The following is a 24,656-nucleotide window of genomic DNA, read 5'->3' as shown; positions in this document are numbered from 1 at the left end:
GTCTTACTGAAAGTCTGCGTGGTAGGAAACCATAGAAATGCCGAATGGGATAAAATTTAAACACAAGAAGACCCCAGACAGCCAGCATATGCAATCCAAGGAAAAACGAGAAGTCCTGACCTCAGGCTGAGTAGCATTTCTCTACATACTTGGACCAAAGCAATTTGGCATGGGGGTTTCAGGACAAATACAACCCCTTCCATCTTGCCAACAGGTTTATGTGTTAAATCTTCTCAAGCCTTCTATCAGAATCTGTTATGCAAACTCCTTCATCCCCTCACTGTATACCGCACCTTTGCGTGAAGCTGCACTTTTTTCAGTCTTTACGTCAAACTTAATAACAACAATGTCTAGAGCACTCTGAAGGTCTTCTGGTGTAATACTGCTCGACAGCCAAGCTGCCCAAACAAATCGAAATTTGATCAATTTGATAAAGCCGTAAGGCCTGACAGTGATGCTTTATGAAACTGTTGTGGTTTGTCTAACTGCTGAGGAGACAATAACTGAAGTCTTATTCGCTGACCAGCTAAAGCACCCTCTATTATATAGCCACAGTCATGCTTACGACATTCAAATGTAATATTCACCATCAAGAGGTCTTATAGATAAAGAATCCTTGAATAGTTTTACAACATACATTTGTGACCACAAAATAAGAGCTACTTGTGTCTCCTTCTAAGGAGAAACAGTTGACAGTGTGTTAGGTCTAAGTGCAGCAAATCAGTAAAGTGTCATAAAAGTAGGCTACCTGCTCTGCGTGCTTCGAAGCAGGCTTGACCCATCTCATCCTTCAGCTCTTGGTTCTCTGTAGCGATGGCCTCCCCGACAGCAACGAAACGTCCCACTGCCACACTCACTGCCTGACCCACCCTGTGTATGGCTGCCAAGGTGCGCTCAGACTTCTTTGGCTTGTCTTTATGGTTGATCAGAGTGGTGATCTGTAGGAACATGTGTTTGGAAAAAAAGAGTGATGAAGTACATTATTTGAGTGGGAGAAACAACATCAGAAATTTTAAAGAAATACAAATTCTCAATACAATACTCACTCCATTTGCTTATCAGGACAGAGAACTTTCCTCTGTACAGCTACAAGTGGAGATAACATTTTGGGTGAAGACCCATGGATAACCAAGTATGTGTCTCAGAAAAAGAGAAAGCATGTCTACAGCACAAATATTTTATAAAATGTGAAAGACAAACAGTGGCAAACGCAGCAGATGGGACGTGCATACACATCTTATGTGACACATACAAGGCAGTCCACTACTGGGTACACAGGAGTACTCACACACAAAACTCAGATGGGGCCTCTTAGTGGTAATTGAGGGTATCAATTATGAATGGGTAGCGCCAATTATCATTAATTATTTATTGATTGCTTCCACTCTCTCCAGCTGTTATCATTGTAGGTGTGAGCGTGCATGTATGTGTCAAACTGTTTGGCCAAGGGAGTGGTGGGTGGTCCACAGCTCCAGGTGGTCCAAGTAAGAAATCATACCCAGTGAAAGTCTTTGTGAGCTTGAGAACACATGATGATTCGGTTGGGCTCAGATGGCTGTTTGAACCAGCAGAATCCTGTCACAGCAGCATAAGGCTGACACACTATTCTCACAAAAGAATCTGAATAAAGTGCTTTGAAATGTGTTTGAGATGTATTTGAAAGTCAATCACACAATTAACCCTCAGGTGGCATGGAAAGCTGATGGATTGTTACAGATCAGCATGTCCCAGGTAGCAGAAAGCACATTAAATTGGCCAGATTGTGGTCAAACAAATTGTCCCAATTGAAGTTATTAATGTTTTTGTTATCTGTGTCCAAAATAAATATTTTTTGTCATTCTTGCTCGACACAGTAGGATCATAAACCAATGCGTCTTGACTCTTGAGTGCCGCAACACTAAAGACTGTGCTCGGCTGAATGGAAAACTTGAGCTATTGCCCTATGAGACATGACCCACATGAAAACTGTAAATGATCTCCACTGACAGTTTCATCAAGTATCACTGAATTTTAACATCCTAAGAGATTTTGACAACACCGCTTCTAAAGGTGTTTCACAAAGTAAAGAATTTTTACTTGTTATCACTGTGCACTACAATATGTTTCTTGTTGAGAAATGCAGTGACAATGTGCAATGTGTAAGAAGATGTTTTGAAGGTGGATACAGATACATTTTAGTATCAGGTCAGACTCTTCAAAATGCTGAGAAATGCCTTAGTGTATGACATAAATACCATAAAACACCACAGAAAGAGAGTATTACTGAAAGACTGGTGGAGGTGACAATCAAATGGATTTTAAACACATATGGTCATACACTACTGTACATTAAAATACAGCTGAAGTCTGATGTAGTTTGGTTCAGTCATAAACAATACTTGCTTCGATAATAGTAGGCTACTCAACCAGTGGCATTATAGGTAAAGCTTTTAGGTCAACAACCTGTAAGTCTTATTGTTCCCATCTATGAGGTGCCTTACATAGCCAATAATAGCATATAAAGCATAAAAAGAGATACAGGAAAAAAAAGTTGAGTCATAAAGAAAATATACAAAATTCCACTCATCAAATGAAAGAGGATGTGCATTTCAACATCAGCTCGTGTTTTGACCAAATTATACACCCCCCCCCCGTCCCCAAAAAAGGAGAACCGCAAAGGTGCTCAGAGGCACAATGAATGACTGAAGTTATGGGCTTCACTGGAATATCTTTGCATGATTTATAATTTAAAAAATACACTGTACAACAGTTCTCTTAATGCCTTCCTCCCAATGAGCCCACTCTCTTCTGATTGGTTGTCCCCCCAGAAGTAGCGTCTCAAATAAGGCATTGACAGCAGGTTGAAGCCGAGGCTTTTGACTTGCAGGGAGCATTTCGGACCTTTTTCTGAACTTTGGACATGTTTAACATATCTGACATAACAGTATATGAATAACAAAAAAAAAACACAGAAAGCATATGTCCCCTTCAAATGGAATAAGCACACGGCTACAATAAACTGTTACATTTCCAGCTCTTGTATCAGTCATTTTTTTCTTGCTCTCGATTCTCTGACAGACTATTGTTCTGTAGTGAGATCATGACCCTGAAAGTGCTCATAAAGCAGTTCTTTTGATCTATCACTCATCACTTAATGTATTGCTGTGTCTTTTTTATTGCAGTATTAGAGCCTCCCTTCCTGCCAGCCTACTGTTCTTCACTGACTCATCCACACAGGGTAGGATACGCCTTAGAAAAAACAAAACCCCAGTTGGCAGTACATTATGCGGCCAAACAGAGGGAATTAGGCTACAGTGACACATGATTCAGATCTACATTATAAATCAGTTGTTGTTCAATGTTAGGTGGTATTTATGTTATTGAACAGACCTGATTAAAATATGGTATGGTAGATGTTACTGATTTCCCCAGGTCCTATGTTATTCTGCAGGACTTGGTGTGTATCACAGTGCATGTTTGAATCCAGAGAAAGAAATGTGTGTTCTCCAAGAGGACTTGTACAATGTGAGAGCATGAAAGAGGAAGCTGACCATTAAGTGTTTGCTGTTGTTAAACACCAGCGCCTCTCTAGGAGCAGTGTGAGGAAGAGAAAGTGACAGAAAGAGACTGCATAATAGTCAGAGGGAAATGAAAGAGAAAACCTGATTACAGATCTTCCTGTGCAAAAATACACAACTCTTTCTACTAGACATGGGCCGGTATGAGATTCTGGCAGTATAACCAATCATGGTTTCACAGTATTGCGATTACAGCTCTAAAATGTTCCTAAAAGGAAAAAAAATAAAGACAGACATGTTAATTTAACCTGAGGGATTTCTGACCTTTCCACTTTCTGTCTTTGACCAGACAAAAAATAGCTCATACCTTAGGAACGGTATGACAAAAAATTTGGCGGTTTCGTTTTTTTTTTCATATCACGGTATACCTTGAACACGGTTATCATCCCATGCCTACTTTCTACACTGCAGAAGAGTAGTTTAACAGGTTTAATACAGTGTGTCTGTGGAAGACAACTAGAGAGAAAAAGTCCAGTGTGAATTACAAAGAGAGAGGGAGAGAGAGCAGAGAATAACCACTGCCTGGGATTTCCTCCATTAGGGATTACTAGGTGGGTACATTTACTGGGCTGTGCAAACAGGAACAGAGCAGGGTGGAGGGAACATAATATTGATACAGTGCCATTGCAGAAGAGAGGGCTTTGTGTTTGTGTGTGTATCAAAAGACCTTCTGTCGTTCTCATTCTGCAGAGAAAGAACAAACTGCATTTTCACTCTACATTTGTCAGTGAAGCACCTAGCATTTCTTATTTAGTCTGGGTATCGATTGAAAGTTCTCAATAGCACAACAAATATGATACCTAAGTTTCTGCGCTAACCAAAAAATACTTTTTTCAGTACTTAGCTTTAATAGAAGTAGAAACATTTTTCTCCAAAACTTTTTTCTTCTTTTAATTAAAGAAACCAAATGTTGCAGATGTATGAGAATTTCGCCCAAATGGTTAAATTAATACTTAAATCAGAAAATATCAGATTAATAAGTAAACAAAACTACAAATCTGATCAATGCCAATGCCAAGTACAATTTTCTGTATTCTGGCGAAATATTTCAGTCAATAGCACACCAGTATTGAGGTTTGATTCCCAGCTCTACTCCTTATAGACAGCTGCTCATTCAGTGGAGCCTTCTGGCCAAAGGTTAGGAGTTCACATTTCACTGCAGGAGTCTACTCATTTGAAGTCCATCTTGTCAGTTCATTTTTCATCTCTCTGTTTCACACACACCCTCACCATACGGTACCAGGCTGCTGTGCACTGCTGCACTCCAGCAGTGCTTGAATGCCAATGAGCGGTACCAATCGAGCCATCTGACCCAAAGCCTCCAAAACACACTGAGGATTTATGCCATATAAAATCCATGAAATAAGCCAAATGTTGCTTTAAATGCAACACCAGAGCTCCAGCAGAGCTGCTTGTTGGCATGATTAACTAAACACTTCCACAACCTAAAAAAACTTTACTCCCTCTTCAGTTGCATCCCCCTGTGTTGTTACAGCTTAGCAACAGAAGGGTTTGAAAAAGGCCTGATCTACATTTTAATGTGATGAATATGAGAGCCAAGTTGGAATATAGAGTACATTCTCTTGAAGTGGCCCACTTGTCCCTGCTCCTCCCTTATGTCACAATGAAGACTTTATTAAATTCTCTGACGTCTCTGATCAAGGAGAAAAGCTCTCAAAACTTCCCGGGTTTAGGACTTTGATGAGTGGTGGCAATCCCAGACACACACACACACACACACACACGTCTGTATGTAATCTCACAATGTGTCAGTCTCTCTTTATCCAATCATAGATTGACCCTGCAGTTTCTGTCTGTCCTGTTCTTGTCACTTTCTCCTCTGCTTCACAACCAGCCAATCTCCAACCATTCACCTCTCATCTGTTTGTTGTCCTTAATTGGTATGGCAATTACAAGGCCATAAAAATGACATCAACAGCTTGCTCTGAGCAACACAATACACAAACAGAGCCCACCCATTGGTTAGCAGGAAATCTAGCCTTACACCTCAAGGACACAGTGATCAGCTATAAATCAGTCGTAACAAAAGCTGGAAACACTTGTGGCTGCCTCCCATGACAGCTAAGTTTAACTGAAAGGAAAAACTGGGAGAAAGTTTGGCATTACCAGCGTCATTCTTCCTCTGTTCCGGTCTTTGGGCTGGGCAACTGTGTGGTTATGTGTATGAAGCTATTTGCCAAACATAAGTGTGTAGTTAAGTGGATGTTGGTGGAAGAAAATCAAGTTTACTCAAAGCAGATCAATTCAAAGCCTCTTTTCCAGCAGCAACATTTGAGTCATTCTTGTCATTTAATAACAGCAAGAAATTCCTTGCAAACAAAGCCAGCAAGATAAAAGTGAGAAGCAACAAGCTCATCCTGGAGGCCTATCGGAGCTTTTATTAAACACACGATAAAGCCATTCATCACAATAATTGCTTGGTTGGTGAGTGTTATGTTACTCTGCTTGTTTGTCAAATTAATATATCTGATTTCTTTAAGCCTTACTTGGAATCCTGAAACACCAGCAAACATTATTTATCCATCTATGGTAACAGCACAGTTAATTTCTTGTGTTCTGAAGTGTGTGTGTGTGTGTGTGTGTGTGTGTGTGTTTGTGTGTGCAGATACACATATTTATTTAACTTCAGCACTACTGCATGTATGTGTGTGGGTAAGAAATAATTGGACACCATTTTTTTTTTGCAAGGAGAAGACAGGGAGGAGGGAATGTAATGTGGAACATCTAAAACTAAGTGCAGCGTTGGTTTTGTTTGCTTGCTGATCAGATGAAACTGTCAGCATCATTTTGTTTGTGGGAGTTTTCGTGTTTGTCCTTGTTAATACGGAAAAGACAATCTCCATCTGTGGTAACTTCAGAGAGCCCTGTTTCAGCACACCTCAGATTGCACTAACTCCACCAGCATATGGATTGCTTTGCAAAGACAAACAGGAAAATAAACACTTCCAGGTTTCATCTAGGCGTATTACTTGCAAGCACAAAGGGAGCACTGTTGCAGGGAAGACTGCACCGAAAAGGACGCTGAATGTTTGTCTTATCCACGTGGATTTCTCTAGGACAATCTCTTTTTGTTTTGTTTTCCAGGGTGTCTGAACCGAGGTGCCCTTGAAAAAGCCGCATTTCTGTTCTGTCTTTATTGATGCAAGGAGCGCGACGGCTGACTCTTCGCTGGGGATGGAGAGAAGGAAAAAAAACATAAGAGAAAAGGGATGAAAGTCGCACTGAACATGCACTTTAATGGCCGAGCAAATTCCTTCCAAATTGGCTCCGAGCTGACGGGAGTTCGATGCTGCGCTGGTCGACAGCCAGACTGGAGATGCGATACGAGGAGATGAAAAGAGAGACAAGGGAGTTAGAAGGAGAGCGGATAGAGACAGATGGAGAGAGGTGAAGGGAGGAAGAGAATATAGAGTAGTACATGTCATAACTCACATCACACTACACCCCTTCTTGTCTCCCTTACTGCCTATCCAACGTCATCCTTCTCTCTTTCAAAATTCCCTCCCTTGTGACTTCAGCAGTCACTGTCTTCTTCTCTCCTACCTTCATCCTTCTATCCTCTGGAAGGCTTCTGCTTCTGTATAGTGACTGATTCAGGTCTGTCCCTGGAGCTAGTCTGCTGCAGTACAGTATGTTACGATACAGCTTGCATAGTTTAAGCTGCATCCTTTGGGGTTTACTGTAAAACCAGAGAACAGCAAAAAGCTGCTGCACCATCCACGTCTTACACTGCAAAAACGTATTACTCAGGGAATGTATCTGCTTTCACTCCCCAATGAGATGAATTCATTTCTTCTGTCCTAATTTCACTGCACAAACTGAGAACAATTTGATAAAGTGCCCCAAACTAATGTAGCCAGCTTTCTGGAAACAAAGTTGGTCATTTTTGAACAAAAACATTAGTAAGATGCACCAGGCCAGTGACCAATTTAGAGCCATATTCTGTAACAATGAGTCATGCCCTCATCTAGCAAATGTAAGCCCAACTCATTTTATGCTCTTTCAGCTGTCTGTAGACACAATGGAAAGAGGAACAGAGTCAGCTAATGGGAGCAGATTCTTTTCTGGTCTACCTTGTTAAATTAGAACCACAAGGAAGCAGTTCAATTTAGCATAAAAGCTGAGCTGAACCACATCCATATGTTGTCCTGACTAGTCATGCATTCTTTGGGAATTGGATTGCATACGCAGTTCAACTTTTCATTTGTTCTCCCCTCAGATACACACACACACACACACACACACACACACACACACACACACACACACACACACACACACACACACACACACACACACACACACACACACACACACACACACACACACACACACACACACACACACACACCTGCAGACACACTGTGTTTGAGTTCCCACCCTAAGGAGCTGTGTCAAATTTTAATCTTTACACAGTTTCTAAAATCTACAGGCATTGACACAACGCCAAAACCACTTCTGCATTTGGGAAAAGTAACAGAGAAAGAATTAAACAACCCCAATAATCAAACCTGAAACATCTCAAAAGAAAAATTGCTATCTGCATGCTTATTTAAACCACAGAGACAGATCAAGAGAGTAGTCAGTATGTATGAGGAGAAACAACAGATTATTAGTTGTTGCTTATTGTAATTAACCTGTGGAGGTCACACAGAGGGCACCAGCATCACATTCCTTTAAATGCTTTCCTGACACAAACTTACTTCAGACCAGTCTGCTGGTAGCCAGAGTCCTATCTAGGCTTGACATAACAGTGATTGCATCCAACTTATGAAACACACTCTTCCTCTATTTCGCTTCCCACACACACACACACACACACACACACACACACCTATCTAGATGAAGCACCAAATTTCCCTTAGATAAAGATAGAGAATGCTGTGATTTGGCAGTAGTAGCTGGAGTCCTTTAGGAAGATTGAAAACAGATGGTTTTACCCTGCCAGGCAGATGATTCCAGATAGAAGATAGTCAAATCACTGCATGCCAATACAACCACAAGATGTAAGGGATAATACCAGCTGATTGCCAAACAGAGAAGAATAGGGGTTGGATGAACACAGCACACAGAGAGAGGTGACGGATGTGGGAAAACTACAGAGGCCAACAAACAGGGCAAGCTGACAGCCATGTAGAGTAGCCAACAAACAGATTTGCATTCTTGAGTATTTATGCCCAAAGGGTAAGCATCTCTGTCTGCTTTTGTCTCTTTGAGACTTTGGGATTTTCACTAGATCCTTATTAAACTTTAAATACAGCTACATTAGAATACTGCTTTTCTATTTTAGATGTCTTTTAGCAATGGGCAAAATGAATATAATGTGCATTACCATAATTATCACGGAATTACTTTGATATTTAAATATTAGACAGACGGGAAAAAAATATAATCATTAGTTCATTCAGTGGGACAGTCAATACAAAACACTGCTATGGCCCACAAACCTTCATTTTAAGGTTTCCAAAAAAGAAAAAGAAAAAAAAGACAAATATGTTTTAGAAGTTTAGAAATGTTAATAAAATGATGCACAAAACATGTAGTTTATTTCCATTTGATTGGGTGGTAAAGCCATAAAAACATTATATAGCACCAATGAAGAGTTGGAATAAGGTGAAGATGAATAATCATTTGTGATACTATCAGCCAGTGTGGAATAAGATGACACCTAAAGCAAAACGGGATGTTGAGCAGTTAATAATCTCACACAGATTTTATCACACCTGAATCCATCGAGACATGAAAAATGTGAACCTTATTATCATCTCAATTTTACCATTGAGTCACAATAGAATTATGTGGACTTAATAAATTATTATATTAAATGGTTGCCCAGAGCACTGAATTAGTCACATTTCAAGGCCTTTTGCTGATTAGTCAAGATTAGTTATTTCTATCTCCCTTTATACTACCTATGATAGCAGTAACATTAGTTATTAAGTAAAATTAGTGAACAATTACTGTTCAGACAATCAATGATGTCAATGTTTTAATGTCACATTTTCATGTTGATTAAAGTCTGGACAGTGGAGACAGACAGTAAACACGAGGTGTGAGAAAGCGGTTGACATGTGACAAAGGCTACAGATCAGAAGGAGAGCATGTGACATGAACCTCAGCCCACTCATTCATGTATGCCAACAGACATGCATCCAATGAGACAGACAAGCAGGCAGATACTGATGAAGATAGACAGAGAGAATTGGGAGGGCAGGGGGATGTGGAGGGATGAGTGTAGCACACAGTCAGGCTAGCAGATCCACAGAAGCAAAAAGAGAGAGTAGTAGACGGACAAGTAAAGGCAACCTGAACAGCGTATGGGAAAGCAGTTGAATGAGTTTGGATTATTATCAGATTGTACCCCATTGCAGTTGTATGAGAAAAGGGCACTGTTTGGCCTTCAAGCTTTGGCATTTGAATATGTGGACAGGCAGACTGAATCCATAGCGAACATCAGCGAGAAAGGTTATCTCTGATGAATAATAACTAGCTGCGTCCCAGTGTCGTATAACCAACTACTTAAGAAGAACAATGACCAACAGCAGAGTAGCATGTGTCTTTATTGATGCTGAATGACACACACTGAGCCTGTTAAAGATGCACTGTTGAGCAGTGGAAGGCAGCCAATTGGACGGACTTGCGGCCAAAAAAACTGTTAATGCAGATTTAAGTATTTGAAGTGAGCACATAAATATGTTAACTTTGTTTTTCAAGGCAACAAGCTTTACTGGTGCGTGAACTGAAGGCCTCAGTGCACCAGGTAATAATCACACGGCCAGATCAACTAAATCAAAACCATGTTCAAGTGCATGCCATTCACATACCTTGGCTTTGGGGAAATATGCTTGTTTTATTTTGTTAGTTTTTTACCCAAACAAAGATAAGAAGAAGATTGATTTAGAGATTTGGTGATTGGGATATGTTTAGGGGAATTCAGAATTCAGTTTGCCTTGCTTTGTCCAAACTAAAAACAATATGCCTAACACATGATTGTTTTAAGTCTTTTTGATGTAGAAGTTAAATAAATTCAGTTTTTTCTATTTTGGACAGAGCTGCTGTAGCTTTTTTCCCCTGCCTCCAATCTTGATGCTAAGCTAAGCTAACAATAGCCCCATACTTAGCATACAGACATGGAATTAACATCAGTCTGTCTCCCTAGGGAAAAAATAATATAAGCATAGTCTCAAATGTTTTAACAATTCCTTTGAATGAGTAAAACAAAGTATCTGTTCTATCCATCTTTCTCTTGATGCGGACCAATTCTTAAGCTTTTGTTATATTTTTAAGGGAGCATGAGGAAGTATGCTGCAACAACATGTGCCCCTACTTGTGTGCTGCACAGAAAGAGGCCACAGATTGGCATGGCTGTTTAACTGGTATGTTAGAGGACAGAGCACGGTGGTCCTAGGCTCTCATTCAAAGCATTATGCCAAGCTAGTACAGTGAGGCAATGTATTACGTACAGTGCAATTTTACTAGGTTATGCTCCACTATCTACATTTTTCAGTGAATAAAGTATTAAGTAAAATGTTGAAATGGGCTGTCTTAAAGTGAACATACTTTTTGACTGTATGTTATGCCATACTGTTGTAGGTGCATGCTCTGTGTGAGCTGCATGTGAAACTGGACTCTGACATTTGAAGAAAATGGTAAATTATGCTGCTTAAAACATGTTCCTTGCTCCTCTGACCACTGTGGCATGCCAAGGTTGTGATGTCTCCATAGTTGCATAGTGCTAGAGTAGAGAGAAGAGAGACCCTAAAACAGAGACACAAACACACACATACACACACATACACTGTTTGCATTCAACAGAGCACAATACTTCTTTTCATTCCTTCTTGCTCACGTAATTCTCCGAATAGTAGGTGGGAGGGAGACAGAGAGAGACAGACAAAGGGAAAGTCAGGGAGGGGGTCAACCAAGGAGAGGAGATGCACCCTGAACAAAACGTGACTGCCAGGTCAAACTCCCTCTGGCTGTCTCAAATGTTCACCTGCCCCTTCTCCAGTGTACCTTGGGATGCATCTAGGAATATACTGGGGGTCAACATCAGATACAGAGCACCCTGAGGCAGTGGCTCACCTGGGCCTTGAGACCTACATGCAGTAAGCTTTTCATGCTTTGACAGTGTCTCCTCTGTGTTCAAACCATTTACATCAGAAACTGACTTTTAACTTTCAACATTTTAAACACTATTCATGGGTTTACAGTAATATATTTATTTTTCTTTTAAAGTCATATTGAATACTGATGTCAAACCTACGTTATCAAACCCAAGTTATCAGTGTTTAATGTTGTTACCTGAAATAATTCTAAGTCAAATTCAAAGTCTAATTTCAAAGCTTCCTGATTTGAAGAGTTAGAAGAATATCATCAGGCTTTAATGACAACTTTTGGATACTCGATGTCAGAGATGAACTAATAGACTATGGGCCTGATTTACTAAGATCCCAGATAAAGGGTATCAAATTGTGTGCACAGTGCAATAGATTGCACATTTCGTTTGCATGCGTTTTGCGAGTGATCTATTAAGAATAACTGCGTGAATGAAAACAGGTGCAACAGGGTGCAGACAGCAGTATTTAAATGAGGGTTTTGCGTGTCTGAATGGAGAGTTTGAATGAGCAGAAAGCTGCAAGCGCAAAATGAAATGTGATCAGGTTCTAGTGGAAGAAGTTAACAAATATATTGAGTTATAAAAAAAACTAATATTACCAGAAAAACTGACATATGGGAGAATATTTGTGACAAAGTCAATGCTGTTAGTAAAACTAAAGATATTCCACTCCAACATATTAACAAAACTCTGTCCTGTGCATATTCTGTCATTGTGTCTCCTTCTCCTCGTCTCCACAGTAACAGAAGTCATCTGAGCAGAGTGCACAGCCGGTTAATACCTGTCCTTCAAAACTTATTATTTATAGACGCAGTTTTCGTTAGAAAAATGACCTTCAGGTTTGGTAAATCACAATGTGTGTGCTAAATAACATATTTACATTTTCTCCTCCCTGTATTTTGCACACTGGGGTTAAAACACCTCATATTACATATTCATTATGGCAAACGTACTAAATGGACAGCACGTATTATCTTGCACAGTGGAAAGACGCAAACCTCAGTGCACTGCGTTAGTAGATCAGCTTACACATTTTGTGTTGGTGATGTCAAGTTTGCACACATTGTTACACACGCAGACCGTTAGTAAATCAGGCCCTAGGAGACTAATAGCTCAACATATATCAGTATCTACATTCATGTCTGCTAAGAAGAAAGACCAAAATGTGTTTCAGGTCATTTAGATAGTGTCACCCTCATATGTTTTATCCACCATAGAGCACTGACAACTTTATTTTTTTTTTAGTAGGAAAAATGCCTTGTTAAGTATCTTACTTTTATACTTCTATACTAAACCAATAACCAATTTTAAGGGATACTATTATGTTATCAATCTGTCTCATTTTGCATTATTATCATATCATAAGATCCAGTGTGGGTCACACTCTACTTGATGCTACAGACACTAAAAAATATTTGGTCTCTGAACCCGACCCAAGCCATTACATGTTGAATGAGCCAAACTTCTGCATTCAGACTGCCATGCATTAAAACAGTACAAGGGGCAGCGGTGGTGAGGGTGTGCTGATTGATGTGCCGTTGAGTCAATGAAACACGATCCAGGAAATTGGGTTGAAACTACAGATTAATGCATTTAAAGATTTATCAGAAGCCAAAACACTGCACTGTGGTTTGTAACATTCACAGATAATGATCTGAATGCAGCTTTCACATTACATAATAATCCACAAGGAATGTGTGTTTATATGAATGTGATAGGTCAACGCAGCACCTTGCTGGATGATGTTGGGTTGCATTGCGGCAAAAGTTGAGTCTCGTTCAACTTTTTGTTTAACGACCGTTGCATTTTTTTTTGCATAGTCGTGTACGGTGGCATCTCAGCTGTGTAAACACTCTGACCACATTCAAATGAATAGGACTGCATTTTTTCACACCAAGCTGATTTCGGGTCAGAACGTGGCCTTAATCACTACTCTGGTACAGTGCTGAGATTCAGCTGCTTTGTGCATTTTATGGTCATAGGGATAACACGATCTGGTAACTTAACTGTCGCATCGGCTCTCTTTGCTGCTGAAGCCGCAGCAGGTGAGCGTGACTTTCCAATTAAAGCTGAGGTGGCATCTAACCCTTGAGTAGTCAACTGAAATGTTTGCTCCAGGCTCCTCATATGACTAACAGCAGGGCAACGTGTCAAAAACTATACTCTTTCTCTGCTGTTTTTTGTCGCACCACGGCACAACAGCAAGTGCTGCTGCATTGTGCATCATCATTTTTTTGGGCAAGGAATTCAAGCTCGGTCAGATTAGCTGACTCAACAGAGAGCCCCTTGAATATAATGAAAAATGCAGATATGTTTTACTGGACAAAGCTCTTAAACCTATTTCACAATGAGTATATCATTAAAAATATTTTTAATGCTGACAATGCAGACTTGCTGGCTAACTTTTTTGTCTTTGAAATAATACCAACAATAGATTTCTTTAAAGGGAATATAAATTGTACAGTGCTACAGTCAAAGACTGGAAATATGTTACTAAAATGCAGTTGAATCTTGTCTGAATCTAACCCTATTGTCAGGGGCAGTTGAAATCTGATAGTCAATCGGTTCTGTCTGCCTACGTATATGCACAGAAGCCCAGATAAAACAACAGAGTAGACTGTAAGGTTGGCACACTGAATACAAACCAGTAAAATCAGCTCATATTTTCCAAGGGACCATTCACTGTCAAATAAACGACAAATATAATCCTACTTATTGCCTGGTATTACAGCTTGGCATCGATCCTTGGTGCTCTGCCACGGTCCAAGTGTTTCGCAGCCACTCTGAAACCTCTCTGAGACTGATTTCCAAATAGAAGGATGGAAACATAGCCCAAGGTCTCCAGATTACATTTTTGTGATTGTTTCACATGAAGAGAAGTATTCATCTCCAGGGCTTGGCAGCAGATTGGCTTGCCATCCATGTGCCATAGCAAGGTAGTGTTTCCACTCAGGAAGTAAAAGCTTACAAAAAGCAGAGCAAGCGGCATGCTACCTGGTACTCCATCATGGCTGTCTAAAAATAATGGGAAATCTATCAAGTCTTAAGTGGGCCCACTGAGTGCTGGAAGAGAACTCTAGAGAGTCGCCCTGAACAGAGTCACTTGCAGTTTAAAACTTTGACATGCCAAAAAAAAAGTCTATTGTTTTTATTTCAATGTTTTGTTCCCATGTCCATGGAAATCTTACTCGACATTTGAGTGGATGTATTCCCCATATAAGTAAAAACCTTACTAATGAGAGGAATGAGATCAGTATCCAAAATTAACTTTTTGACTTGCTGAGAGGACAGGCAGTTGAAAAATCCACCAGCCAAGCATATTTTTTACCAGCTAAAATAATAATTGTCCTTTTTGTGTCACATGTACTGCAGCAAGTGACAGTTTAGCAGGGTTGAGGAGTTGATGTCTTGTATAGTTAATATTACTGAAAAACTGGGAGCACTTGAGAGTCTGTGGCTGGAGCTCCTCTGCCTCAGACTATCTCAAGCGCTCTTACAGTTTTGCAGCACTGTTTAGATGGACATAAAAAACATAAATGTATATCTACACAGTATAGGGACAATCCCAGCCATTGTGCCAGATATTTTATAACATGACTATTTTGGTGTAAACATTTACACACCAGTGTGGTGAATAGCCTTCTGAGATTTACTCACGGAAAATCTACCCATATTTGGTGCTTGGTGGGTGTTAATTTCGGACTCTGCATGGAACTCCACTGACCTGGTTTGTTAGTGCACTAACGGTGACACATAATCTCTCTTGAAAGCAGAACAATGCTACAGTGTAATCAGTCAGGCTGATATGAGGTGCAGGAAGCCTAGAGGAACCAGCAGCAACTGATAAGAGAGAATGATAAACCTGGGAGAAAAACAGATGGACAGCTGTGATGGAGAGATAGACGGGAGAATGGCAAAGGGCATACAGTAACTAAGTAAAGAGGGTGAGCAGCTAAGATGGAGGAAAACACACAGAATGGAAGAAGAGCAACAGAGGAAGCAAAGCAAAATGAGCCTTCACACTCTACTGTGAGTTCACGCTGCTGCATCAAAAAACTTTTTTAAATTGCTCTCTTTCTGTGAAGAGTGACATTGGGGACAGACAAGATCAGACAGTGTGAGTGAGAGTGACCTTTGATTCAATGTTCCTTGCCAGGGGGTAAACAAACACAATGTGGCTGCGGATCAATTTTTGCTCTGTTAACCACAATCCAAGGTTAACTAAGATGGGAAGGGGAGCAAAAGGAATCAATCTCAGTTTACAGAGGACAAGACCATGACACAAACTACTGTTGTGGTTCACATTTATTCTATTTATACTTTTATAACCTCTATAGTTGGTAATGGAAGAATAACGATGGAAAAATATTAGACAGGGATGCAAACAACAGGGGTGGAACTGTTCATTAAAAAAATCCGTCCCGTTCGTTTGTCACGGTTCGGGGCACATGTGTATTGTTCGGTTTGTTCAGTTCATGACACGCGCAACGTAACCCAGTGAAGTTTTTTTTTTTTTTACATTTGGCACAACGCGGAGACATTACATTATTATACGTGGGAGCTTTCCAACAGTACGAACGCCTGAAGCTACTGACCTGAGAGAGCCTCACCATCTCCAGACAGGTTGATTATAGCAAAGCAGCCAAACAACACAAAAACACAAATGGTAGGATACACAAACATGTGTAGACTCATCTCTGAAAACCAAAATTTCTCTACAAAGTAAATATTTATAGCTTTCTATTATTAGCACAAAATACTATTAGATTTTGACATTTTGCAGTACATATCTTTTTCCAAATGTTTCAAGTTTGCATTGTGTTTCTTCAAATAACTAAACTAACAGTCTTGGCTTATCAATAAAAGACTTCCAGATGACTTAGAAGTGGATCAGGATCAGAGTTAATTTATTTCACAGATGAAAATAAAGAAGATCTCTCATTAAGACTCTTTTAAACTGAACCAACCAAACCAGCATAATGCTGCTGCTGCACACTCTGGTGTTTCAGATTCAGAGGATTGAGGCTGAGCAGTAGGGTTGGGTGGAGGTGTGTGTGGGGTAGTTAATTTGTGTTGTTGAACGTAACCGCTGTGAAACATTCAGAAAATAACGTTTTATTGACCTGCTTTCTTATGGTAACCGCTCCCTCTCTTCATTCACTCTCTAGCTCGCTCAACCACAGCAAATACAACAGCGTCCTGTAGCCACTTACTGACGTAACAACTCTGTCCCCCATTCAGTGTCCAGAACGTTTAGTGAGGAGGAATAAAGTAGCAGCAGAACAGACTCTTTGACAGTAGAGAACAACACGACGAGAAGTGACAGCAAACATCAAGAGAGGCTAACGTTAGCCTCTCATCCTCTGCTCTGTCTCAGCGGGGGCAGAGCTGAACCCTCCGTGCATCAGTTATTCTTTTGGAGCCGAAATCCGATGTAGCCTGCTGTTGTCCATCATCAACACACTTTTTTTGCTGAGTAAAATGAATGCACACTTCAAATATCTGCCTGTTAATGAAGCTACAGCCAGTAGCCAGTTAGCTTAGCTTAGCATAAACACTGGAAACAGAAGGAAATAGCTTACCTGACTCTATACAAAGATAATGAAATCCACTCATCAGCATCTTTAATGCTCACTAATTCACACATTATTGTATTTGTGTAATCCATACAAAAACTGAAACTTCCTGGCTGGGTGCAGTGACTTCCTGGAATCTCCGCTGGTTGCCAAAGCTGGCAAATCAGAACACAGTGGGTTCATCAGGAGAGGGACCTTAAAGAGACTGCCCGTTAGAGACAGAGGCTGTTTTTTTAATGTAAAAGCTACTCTAGTGGGGTATAAAAAATAAAAAATGAGCATGGAAATGAGCATAATAGGCCCCCTTTAAATTTCAATAAGAGCTGTTCCATATATTTGTAATGTATGTATTTCATCTCATTATGACGGCTGGTCCAAACATGAATATGAGACACAATGCCACAATGTCTAGAGTTGGGTTTTACTATCCTATGTGATGCAACAAAAACACAGCGTAGACTCAAATCTTGGCTGCCAAGATGTGTCAAGTGAACAGCCAGTTGTTTATGTGGTTCATGATGTATACAAAAATGTATACTGTAAGTACAACAATGTGATAGCACTCATAAACTCACTCAACAAAGCATAGCTTGTGGGTGAAAGTGATCTTTTATGCACTTGTTTTGATAAAACACAATAGCGAGGAGGTTCTGCTGCCAATTAAATAGTAAAACAAAAAATCAAATATGTTTCCCCAGGCCTTTCATTAGTGTAGCTCCAGCCTGTATGATAGAGATGGGTTCAACTTTTTCCTACAAGTGTGTGGGTGATGGTAATAGTGATGCACCTGGGATAGTAGGCTCAAAGCTGAATACAACTGACAACATTTCACTATAAGGGTGTAACAAATATTTCAAAAGCTGTGAATAGAAGCTGTGAATGCCCAAAACATGCATGTTCTTACTTATCTCAAATACATGAAAAATACTGTATAATGCCTGAAAAACCTTATTATTATACCCTTTCGGGTATTTTCACTATTGAAAATACCCGAAAGGCAGTTCATAGGCAGATTAACACAGTTCAAGTGTGGGAAGCAAGTCATGTCAGCTTATACCTAACCTAAAAGAGACAAAAAGAACGCAAGATACTGACAACATAGAATTTTTTATACTTGGATCTAACCGTCTTTACAAGGATCGGTATTATGGTGACACCAACGAAGCCGGCCTGACAGCACAGACATCTTTGATCTAAGCACATTTTCGCAAAACATGCTAGATGTAATATCAAAGACATCTCTGGCCCAGGCAGCAGGGCAATGCAGATGAGATCCCACCCATTTAGAAATGTACACCGTATGCAGTTACAAATTTCCCCAGGCTACACTGGCCTCTTTGTTCCACAGAAGACCAGGTTATTTCATAGAAATGTCTGCTTCATGCCTTTCCCTGAAAATAAGTATTTTACAAGGATATGGCAGTTGTTTAATTTGGCAACAAAGGGATCATAACACAGCGGAGGAACATTGACACATCACATATTACATCTATATGTGAGGTCTCCAATCTCCCCATCCGGCTGCTGGCAACATTTAGGGGCAGTTTAGAACTTACAAACAGCATCTCATATTACAGCCTTCTGTGTGGATACTGAAATCATATTTTCGCTAATTGAATATGAATTGAAACTTTGTAATAGAATATTGAAATTATTCTATTAGGCAAGTCGTTTCAATCCAGGAAAAGGAAACAAACAAAAATGTCTCAGTGGAAGGTTTCATTTGTAGACGTGGCCTCATGTTGGTGACCAAGATGTGGCACTAATGAATAACTGAGTCCTATAAAAGCAAGATACATGCACGTCTTGCCAAAGTCAACCAATGAAAATAGTTTTCTTTTAAGAGTTGAATAATTTAGATCAGTCTCACCTTGTGAGATGATGCAACTTCAAAAGAAACAAAGAACAAATTTAAATTGTCTGCAACAAATCATTCTCGCGGAAACCTCTGGCCCCCACAAAACACACCTTGTGGCTCAGCATTTTTCTCCGGCGCTACTTTGTTCTGACTCCGAATTTTTAATTGTCTCCCTCCATGATTTCTTTGTATTGTTGAAACTTGATATGAAAGCACTTGAAAAGGACAGGCTCTAGCTCTTGATTAGGTACTATTGTGTTTTTCATTCTGCCTCTTAATTATCTCAGTGAGGATCTCCTCGGTTGCCAGTAAAGATTGATGGGTACCTGTGTGAAACTCAAAGAGGCAGAACTGGAAATCGATGCATTGAACATGTCTGAGATCTATCTGCAGATTCATCATCACCCAAAATCATTCAGGTGAAACCAATCCATAACAATCTAGACAATTAGACCCTGTATCCTCTCATCATCATCATTGTCTCAAGCTTCGTTTAAAAAATAGGCCTTTGGGCTTGATGACTGCAGTCCACACTGACACAACACAGCAGCCATTGCTCAGTCATTTGTCCCCCAGTCACTTTCTTGGACGCAACATAGCATGACCACAACAGCTTGCTCCAACATCCTGGAGGTACGAACACAACAACGAGCCATTGGCAAGTCGCCATCCTCAGGTTGTCTTCACACTGAGGCGTGTTTAATGACTGGGTAATTATATAAAGTCCTCAACAGGATCATTCTAACTGCTTGCCAACTCAGCCTTGAAAACATTCCATAAGTCATCAAAATGGGTAATTACAAGTATGGACAAGTAATAGTGTATGGTGAACAGTGTGTAGTTTAACCAGGCTATGTGACAGCTTCCCACAGTGAAAGTCTGTTATGGGAAGAAAAAAAAACTCTACTAAGAAGACCTGACCTAATACACCTGACACAAAGGCACTGACTTGCCTCTAGATGGTTTGTTATTGTTGAATGAAGAAGCAAATATAAAAAAGCAAATATTGCCTTTGTTTCTCAGGTCCCTTGAGGCTCAAATCAAATAATGTCTGATGAAAGTGCTGAAATAATTCCCACCAACTACCACCAGGATTTTGCCCTCCCAGCTTTCAGCCTGTGAAAATTCTTCACAGATGAAAGGAAAGAGATGGAAAGATAAGAAGTCAGGTGTGGAAGAAAGTCAACATGATTGTTAACTAACCCCAGAGCAAGACACATCCTCATTCAGAGGGCAAAAAAGGTATTTCTAAAAATGGTGGTTTTGCATTTAAGAAAAAAAGCGACTTGAAAATGGTTGGTGAGTGAACAAAGTGAGGCAAAGTTAAGCCCTTGGGGGTAAAGGCACTGACTCATGCATACCAGCCAGTGTAGAGTGTGTAAAAATCACCCTTTGAGACTTTGACTTTTGACCCTAGCTGTGATGCCTCTATAAAGAATACATAGACGCAATTTCAGACACCACTCACACCGATGCACATTGTAGGAGCTGGAAACATGAACCCTGTGAAGGAATGCAGCCCCCCCAGATATCAGACTGCATAATGGCCTGTGTTGTGACACTCTCTCTCCCTCTTAAACATGGATTCTATCTCACACATTCACAGGGGGCTTAGGGAACATACTTTCACTACATGACACATACCAAAGTCCTCAAGTGGATGGAGTTGCCATGTTCTATTTCAGTTCTATTTGAACATAAAAAACTATTTATGAGCACCTAGAGCCTCTACCAACACATCCCATTTATTGCCGACAATGAAGTCCCTCCCTTGTTCTAATCATCCCAATCAGTAAACCCTCATATTCAAACACAAGATGTTTTCATATCATCAGCACCTCAAAATGCATCTTTAGCCCTTTAGATAACAGACACGCTTGAATGTCCAGAACAACCAGAACTTTATTTATAGAAGGTGAGTGACTTTAACTTATTTATAGGGGTTGGCACTGTGTGCATGTGTCTAAGAACACACACACTGGGCTGTGTTTCCTGGCTGGCTGGCCCCCAGCTGTCACCTACTGGCTCCAGTCACCCAGAAACAGTGACAAGATGAAAACACACTCCCCATACTGATAAGGCTGGGTACTGCTACACAATTGATCAGGGATAGACATCAATGGGGTTGGACGAGTGCCATGCGAGTGGTTCTTTGAGACTATACTTGCACACAGCTTTAAGCTAAGAGTTAAAGCTAGTACAGTAACTTACAATCACAATGCTAATATGCCAATGATCAACATCTTAGTATAGCGTGTACACATGGGAAATTAACACCTGAAAAACCAAAGTATTAGACAACTTGAAGATTTGACACAGCAAGAGGAAAAGTTAAGAGGTCACCAGATTTTTAACAATTCTTACCGGGGGGGAGAGTATGAATGTCTGTATCAAATTTAATGATAATCTATCATATTGTTGAAATATTTCAGTCTAGACCAAAATGGTTAACCAACGGACCCTGAGATAAATATAGTCATGTCACTAGCATGTCTAAAAACAACAGCTATCAATGACAGGCTCAATCTGTACTGTAGCTGATATATATATAAATATGCCTTGTTAGCCTTAAAGCTGTAAAACATGAAGCAAATTATCTCCACAAGCACAACTGGTCAATTGTTCTACAAATTGGGACAATCTGACAAAGACTGTCTTCACATTTACTGGCCTGTTATATATACCCCAACTGAAGCTGTCATTTAAAAAAACAACCTTAAAATATCCCGGCAGAGCTACATTAAATACAACTCAATCCTTCACAGAATTTGAGCAAAACCCATTTGTTCAGAAACAGCATACCACGTCTGTGTAATCATATAACTATAAAGATGAGATGATATTGGTTTATTCTTGGTACTAAGTCTTTTCACAATGTTTGAGATTCTATCTGCCTACAATTGTGCTTTCAATGCTGCAAAACATTTCCCCTACAGATATGTGACAGTCAGACAAAAGATGGTAAGAATACGATCATTTTGATCACTCTCAGGTATTCTAAGTCAAAGAAAGGGACAGCCAAATCTGGCTGAGCTGGTTACGTGCTTTTCCCGTTCTTGTTCTTCAGATTAGGTGCCCAGCTGGCTATTATGTCTCAGTTTACAGTACAGCAGAAAAAGGGAAGGATCCTAAGACAAATGGCAGGGCTGAGATTTTCAGCTTTGTGCAGTACCTGTAGCCTCTGGCTAAGTTTTCAGTTGGCTACATAATTAATTAGGTGATACAGGGACACTGGACTCTGGAGAGATTGAGATTAAAAGTGAGAAAACAGGAGACTAAGTGGAGAAAGATGAGGAGAAACTAAGCACAAGGCTGAAGACGGAGAACGAAAGTCCAGGAGGGTAAGGTGTGTGACCAGAAAACAAAATCAGGAAATTGGGCAGAGCAACAGTGGAAAGGTGGAAAGCATACAAACAAGGTGCTATATCATCTTACATACTGATACTCCCTCAGACCAACACCCAGAACCCACATCATAAAATGAAAGTGTGCTCAGTATGACAACTTAAAGTTTTATGGCCTCACACTGAACCCAAAATCATTGCACCATGTCAAAGGTGACACACAGTACTACCTTAAGAGACACATAGAATAGAAGTGTGAATCAAAAGATTCTGTTCAATGCTATAACAATAAAAATCATATAGAAGCATAACAGTGTCAGATATAGGAGTTACACCACATTGGAGTGATGTGGCAAACACAGAATATATGAAATATCTGACTATTCTGAATTAGAAAAGATAAGAAAATGTTTGGTATTCTGTGTTCTCGGTGTCCTTCACACTCGCTTTGTTCTGTCATGTCAAACCTCATCTCTTTAAAAGAACTCATTATCGCGAGGGGAGAAGTTCAAAGACACTCAAAGAAAGCAATTAACACATAAGAGCCAGACTGAAGGATTCCTCTGTGGTACAGTCAGCAATGTTGCTGCTGGAGAAGAAGAGAAGAACAAACATGTTGACTTGGGGAGCTTTGGGATGTATGTCAGATATTTCTGTTTGGTATGATCTTAGAAAATAGATCAGTAGATAATTACACTTCGTGAATTTAGCTGACACGCATATCAAGAGCAAACAACAGTATTTACCAATAGTAATATTTATTTTCCAGAGTCACTGCTGATATCCTAAATTAGTGGTTCCCATCTATCCTGATTGGATTAGCTTGTCACAGTCGTGTAAAATTTCAGTGAGGAAAAGATGTGATGTAAAAGAGATACACGTTAAAGATGGTATTTAGGTTGTTACAGCTTTATGCAACATTTTTTCACCTTTTTTAGACAATCTCACAACAGGAAATGTTTTCTGCTCCTCCCATTGATCTGCTGAGCCTCCCACGTGATGCCCAGTCCCCACATTGTGAACAACTGTCCTAGTCAATGCCGTGTGCTTAAGACTGGATTTATCACTACACCGAGCCAAGAAGCACTGCCGACAGAAAAACCCTGGGAGACAAACAGCTGCTTGCCAAATACGGATTTGTTTACCTGTGGTTGTCCAGGTAGCAGACAATATAGATGCATTGATGCATTATCTCTGGCAGTACATGACAAGATGAGTGGGAGAGTACATGCCTACAAGATAACAAGAAGTGGGCTTTCCTGTCACGCCCTTTGGTCTCCTCTGTCCTGACAGCATGTACAGTGGCGCTTAGTGTTTCTGTTCTTTATATCTCTGTACCAACTTTGAGAGCTGTATGGAGAGAGCCAGATAAAGAAGGAGTTGCATACTCATTCCTTTAATAATACTTATACAACAAATTGTTTATTTCGTTATCTTAAGAAAGCACACACATTGTCATCACCTGTTCTTTAAAATATAAATAAAGCTACTGTATGATGGCTCTGACAAGGAAACTGTGCTGTTTCCAAGTTTGCAGATGGCCTCTGTGTGACTACAGAGTAATTAATGTCTGTAAGTATGTCCTTGTCTGTGCTTCTGGGTGGGTGTTTCATGCATCTGTTTCAATCCGCAGGGTGCTTCCAGTGAGGCTGGACAACACAAAAACACCATGCTACATTAGGCACTGCATCCATGCTGATAGAGATCTCTTCCTGTGCGCCGACACTTAGGACATGTCTCATCACTATCTCATCATCATAAACTAAGAACATACTGTAAATACAGGCCGGTAATGGGCCAACCAGCCACTTGATACTAGACAAGAATGCTAAGCCATTAATAGCCAGTGCAGGGCTCAGAGGACCTTTCATACAGAACACACAGAGGGCGAACATATAAGAGGACCATTTAAACAGTGAGCTGGAACAAAGCCTGATATCCCCAAAAGAGAACAAGGCCAACATGCAAAGATTATTTGTGTGCTTCTGTCCAACACTGACCATGATTTTAAAACATTTTGTCACGTACATCTTAGAGTAATTATCCATGCAGACAGTATTGGTTTCCTTTGTTGTTGCTGATTATCCACATCTAAACACGATCTGGATAATCAACAGAACTCACAACAGATTTCTTAGTGACTATTTCTTCAGTAATCACAGTGGATAATACAACAACAGA

General features: G+C 40.1%; 1 protein-coding gene across 3 annotated transcripts in view; it reads right to left on the bottom strand.

Annotated features, from left to right (window-relative positions):
- The window catches only part of ctnnal1 (catenin (cadherin-associated protein), alpha-like 1), a 50,384-nt gene that overhangs the window by 19,520 nt on the left and 6,208 nt on the right, over window positions 1–24,656 (bottom strand). For all 3 annotated transcript variants that reach the window (XM_053333853.1, XM_053333854.1, XM_053333855.1), the window contains exon 2: window positions 749–938. In XM_053333853.1, the coding sequence (XP_053189828.1) occupies window positions 749–938 (190 nt within the window). The remainder of the gene's footprint in view (window positions 1–748; window positions 939–24,656) is intronic.

Source organism: Scomber japonicus, chromosome 15, assembly GCF_027409825.1.
Source record: "Scomber japonicus isolate fScoJap1 chromosome 15, fScoJap1.pri, whole genome shotgun sequence".
Classification (NCBI taxonomy): domain Eukaryota; kingdom Metazoa; phylum Chordata; class Actinopteri; order Scombriformes; family Scombridae; genus Scomber; species Scomber japonicus.
Note: the sequence above shows the minus strand (reverse complement) of the source record. Positions and strands in the feature narration are given on the sequence as shown.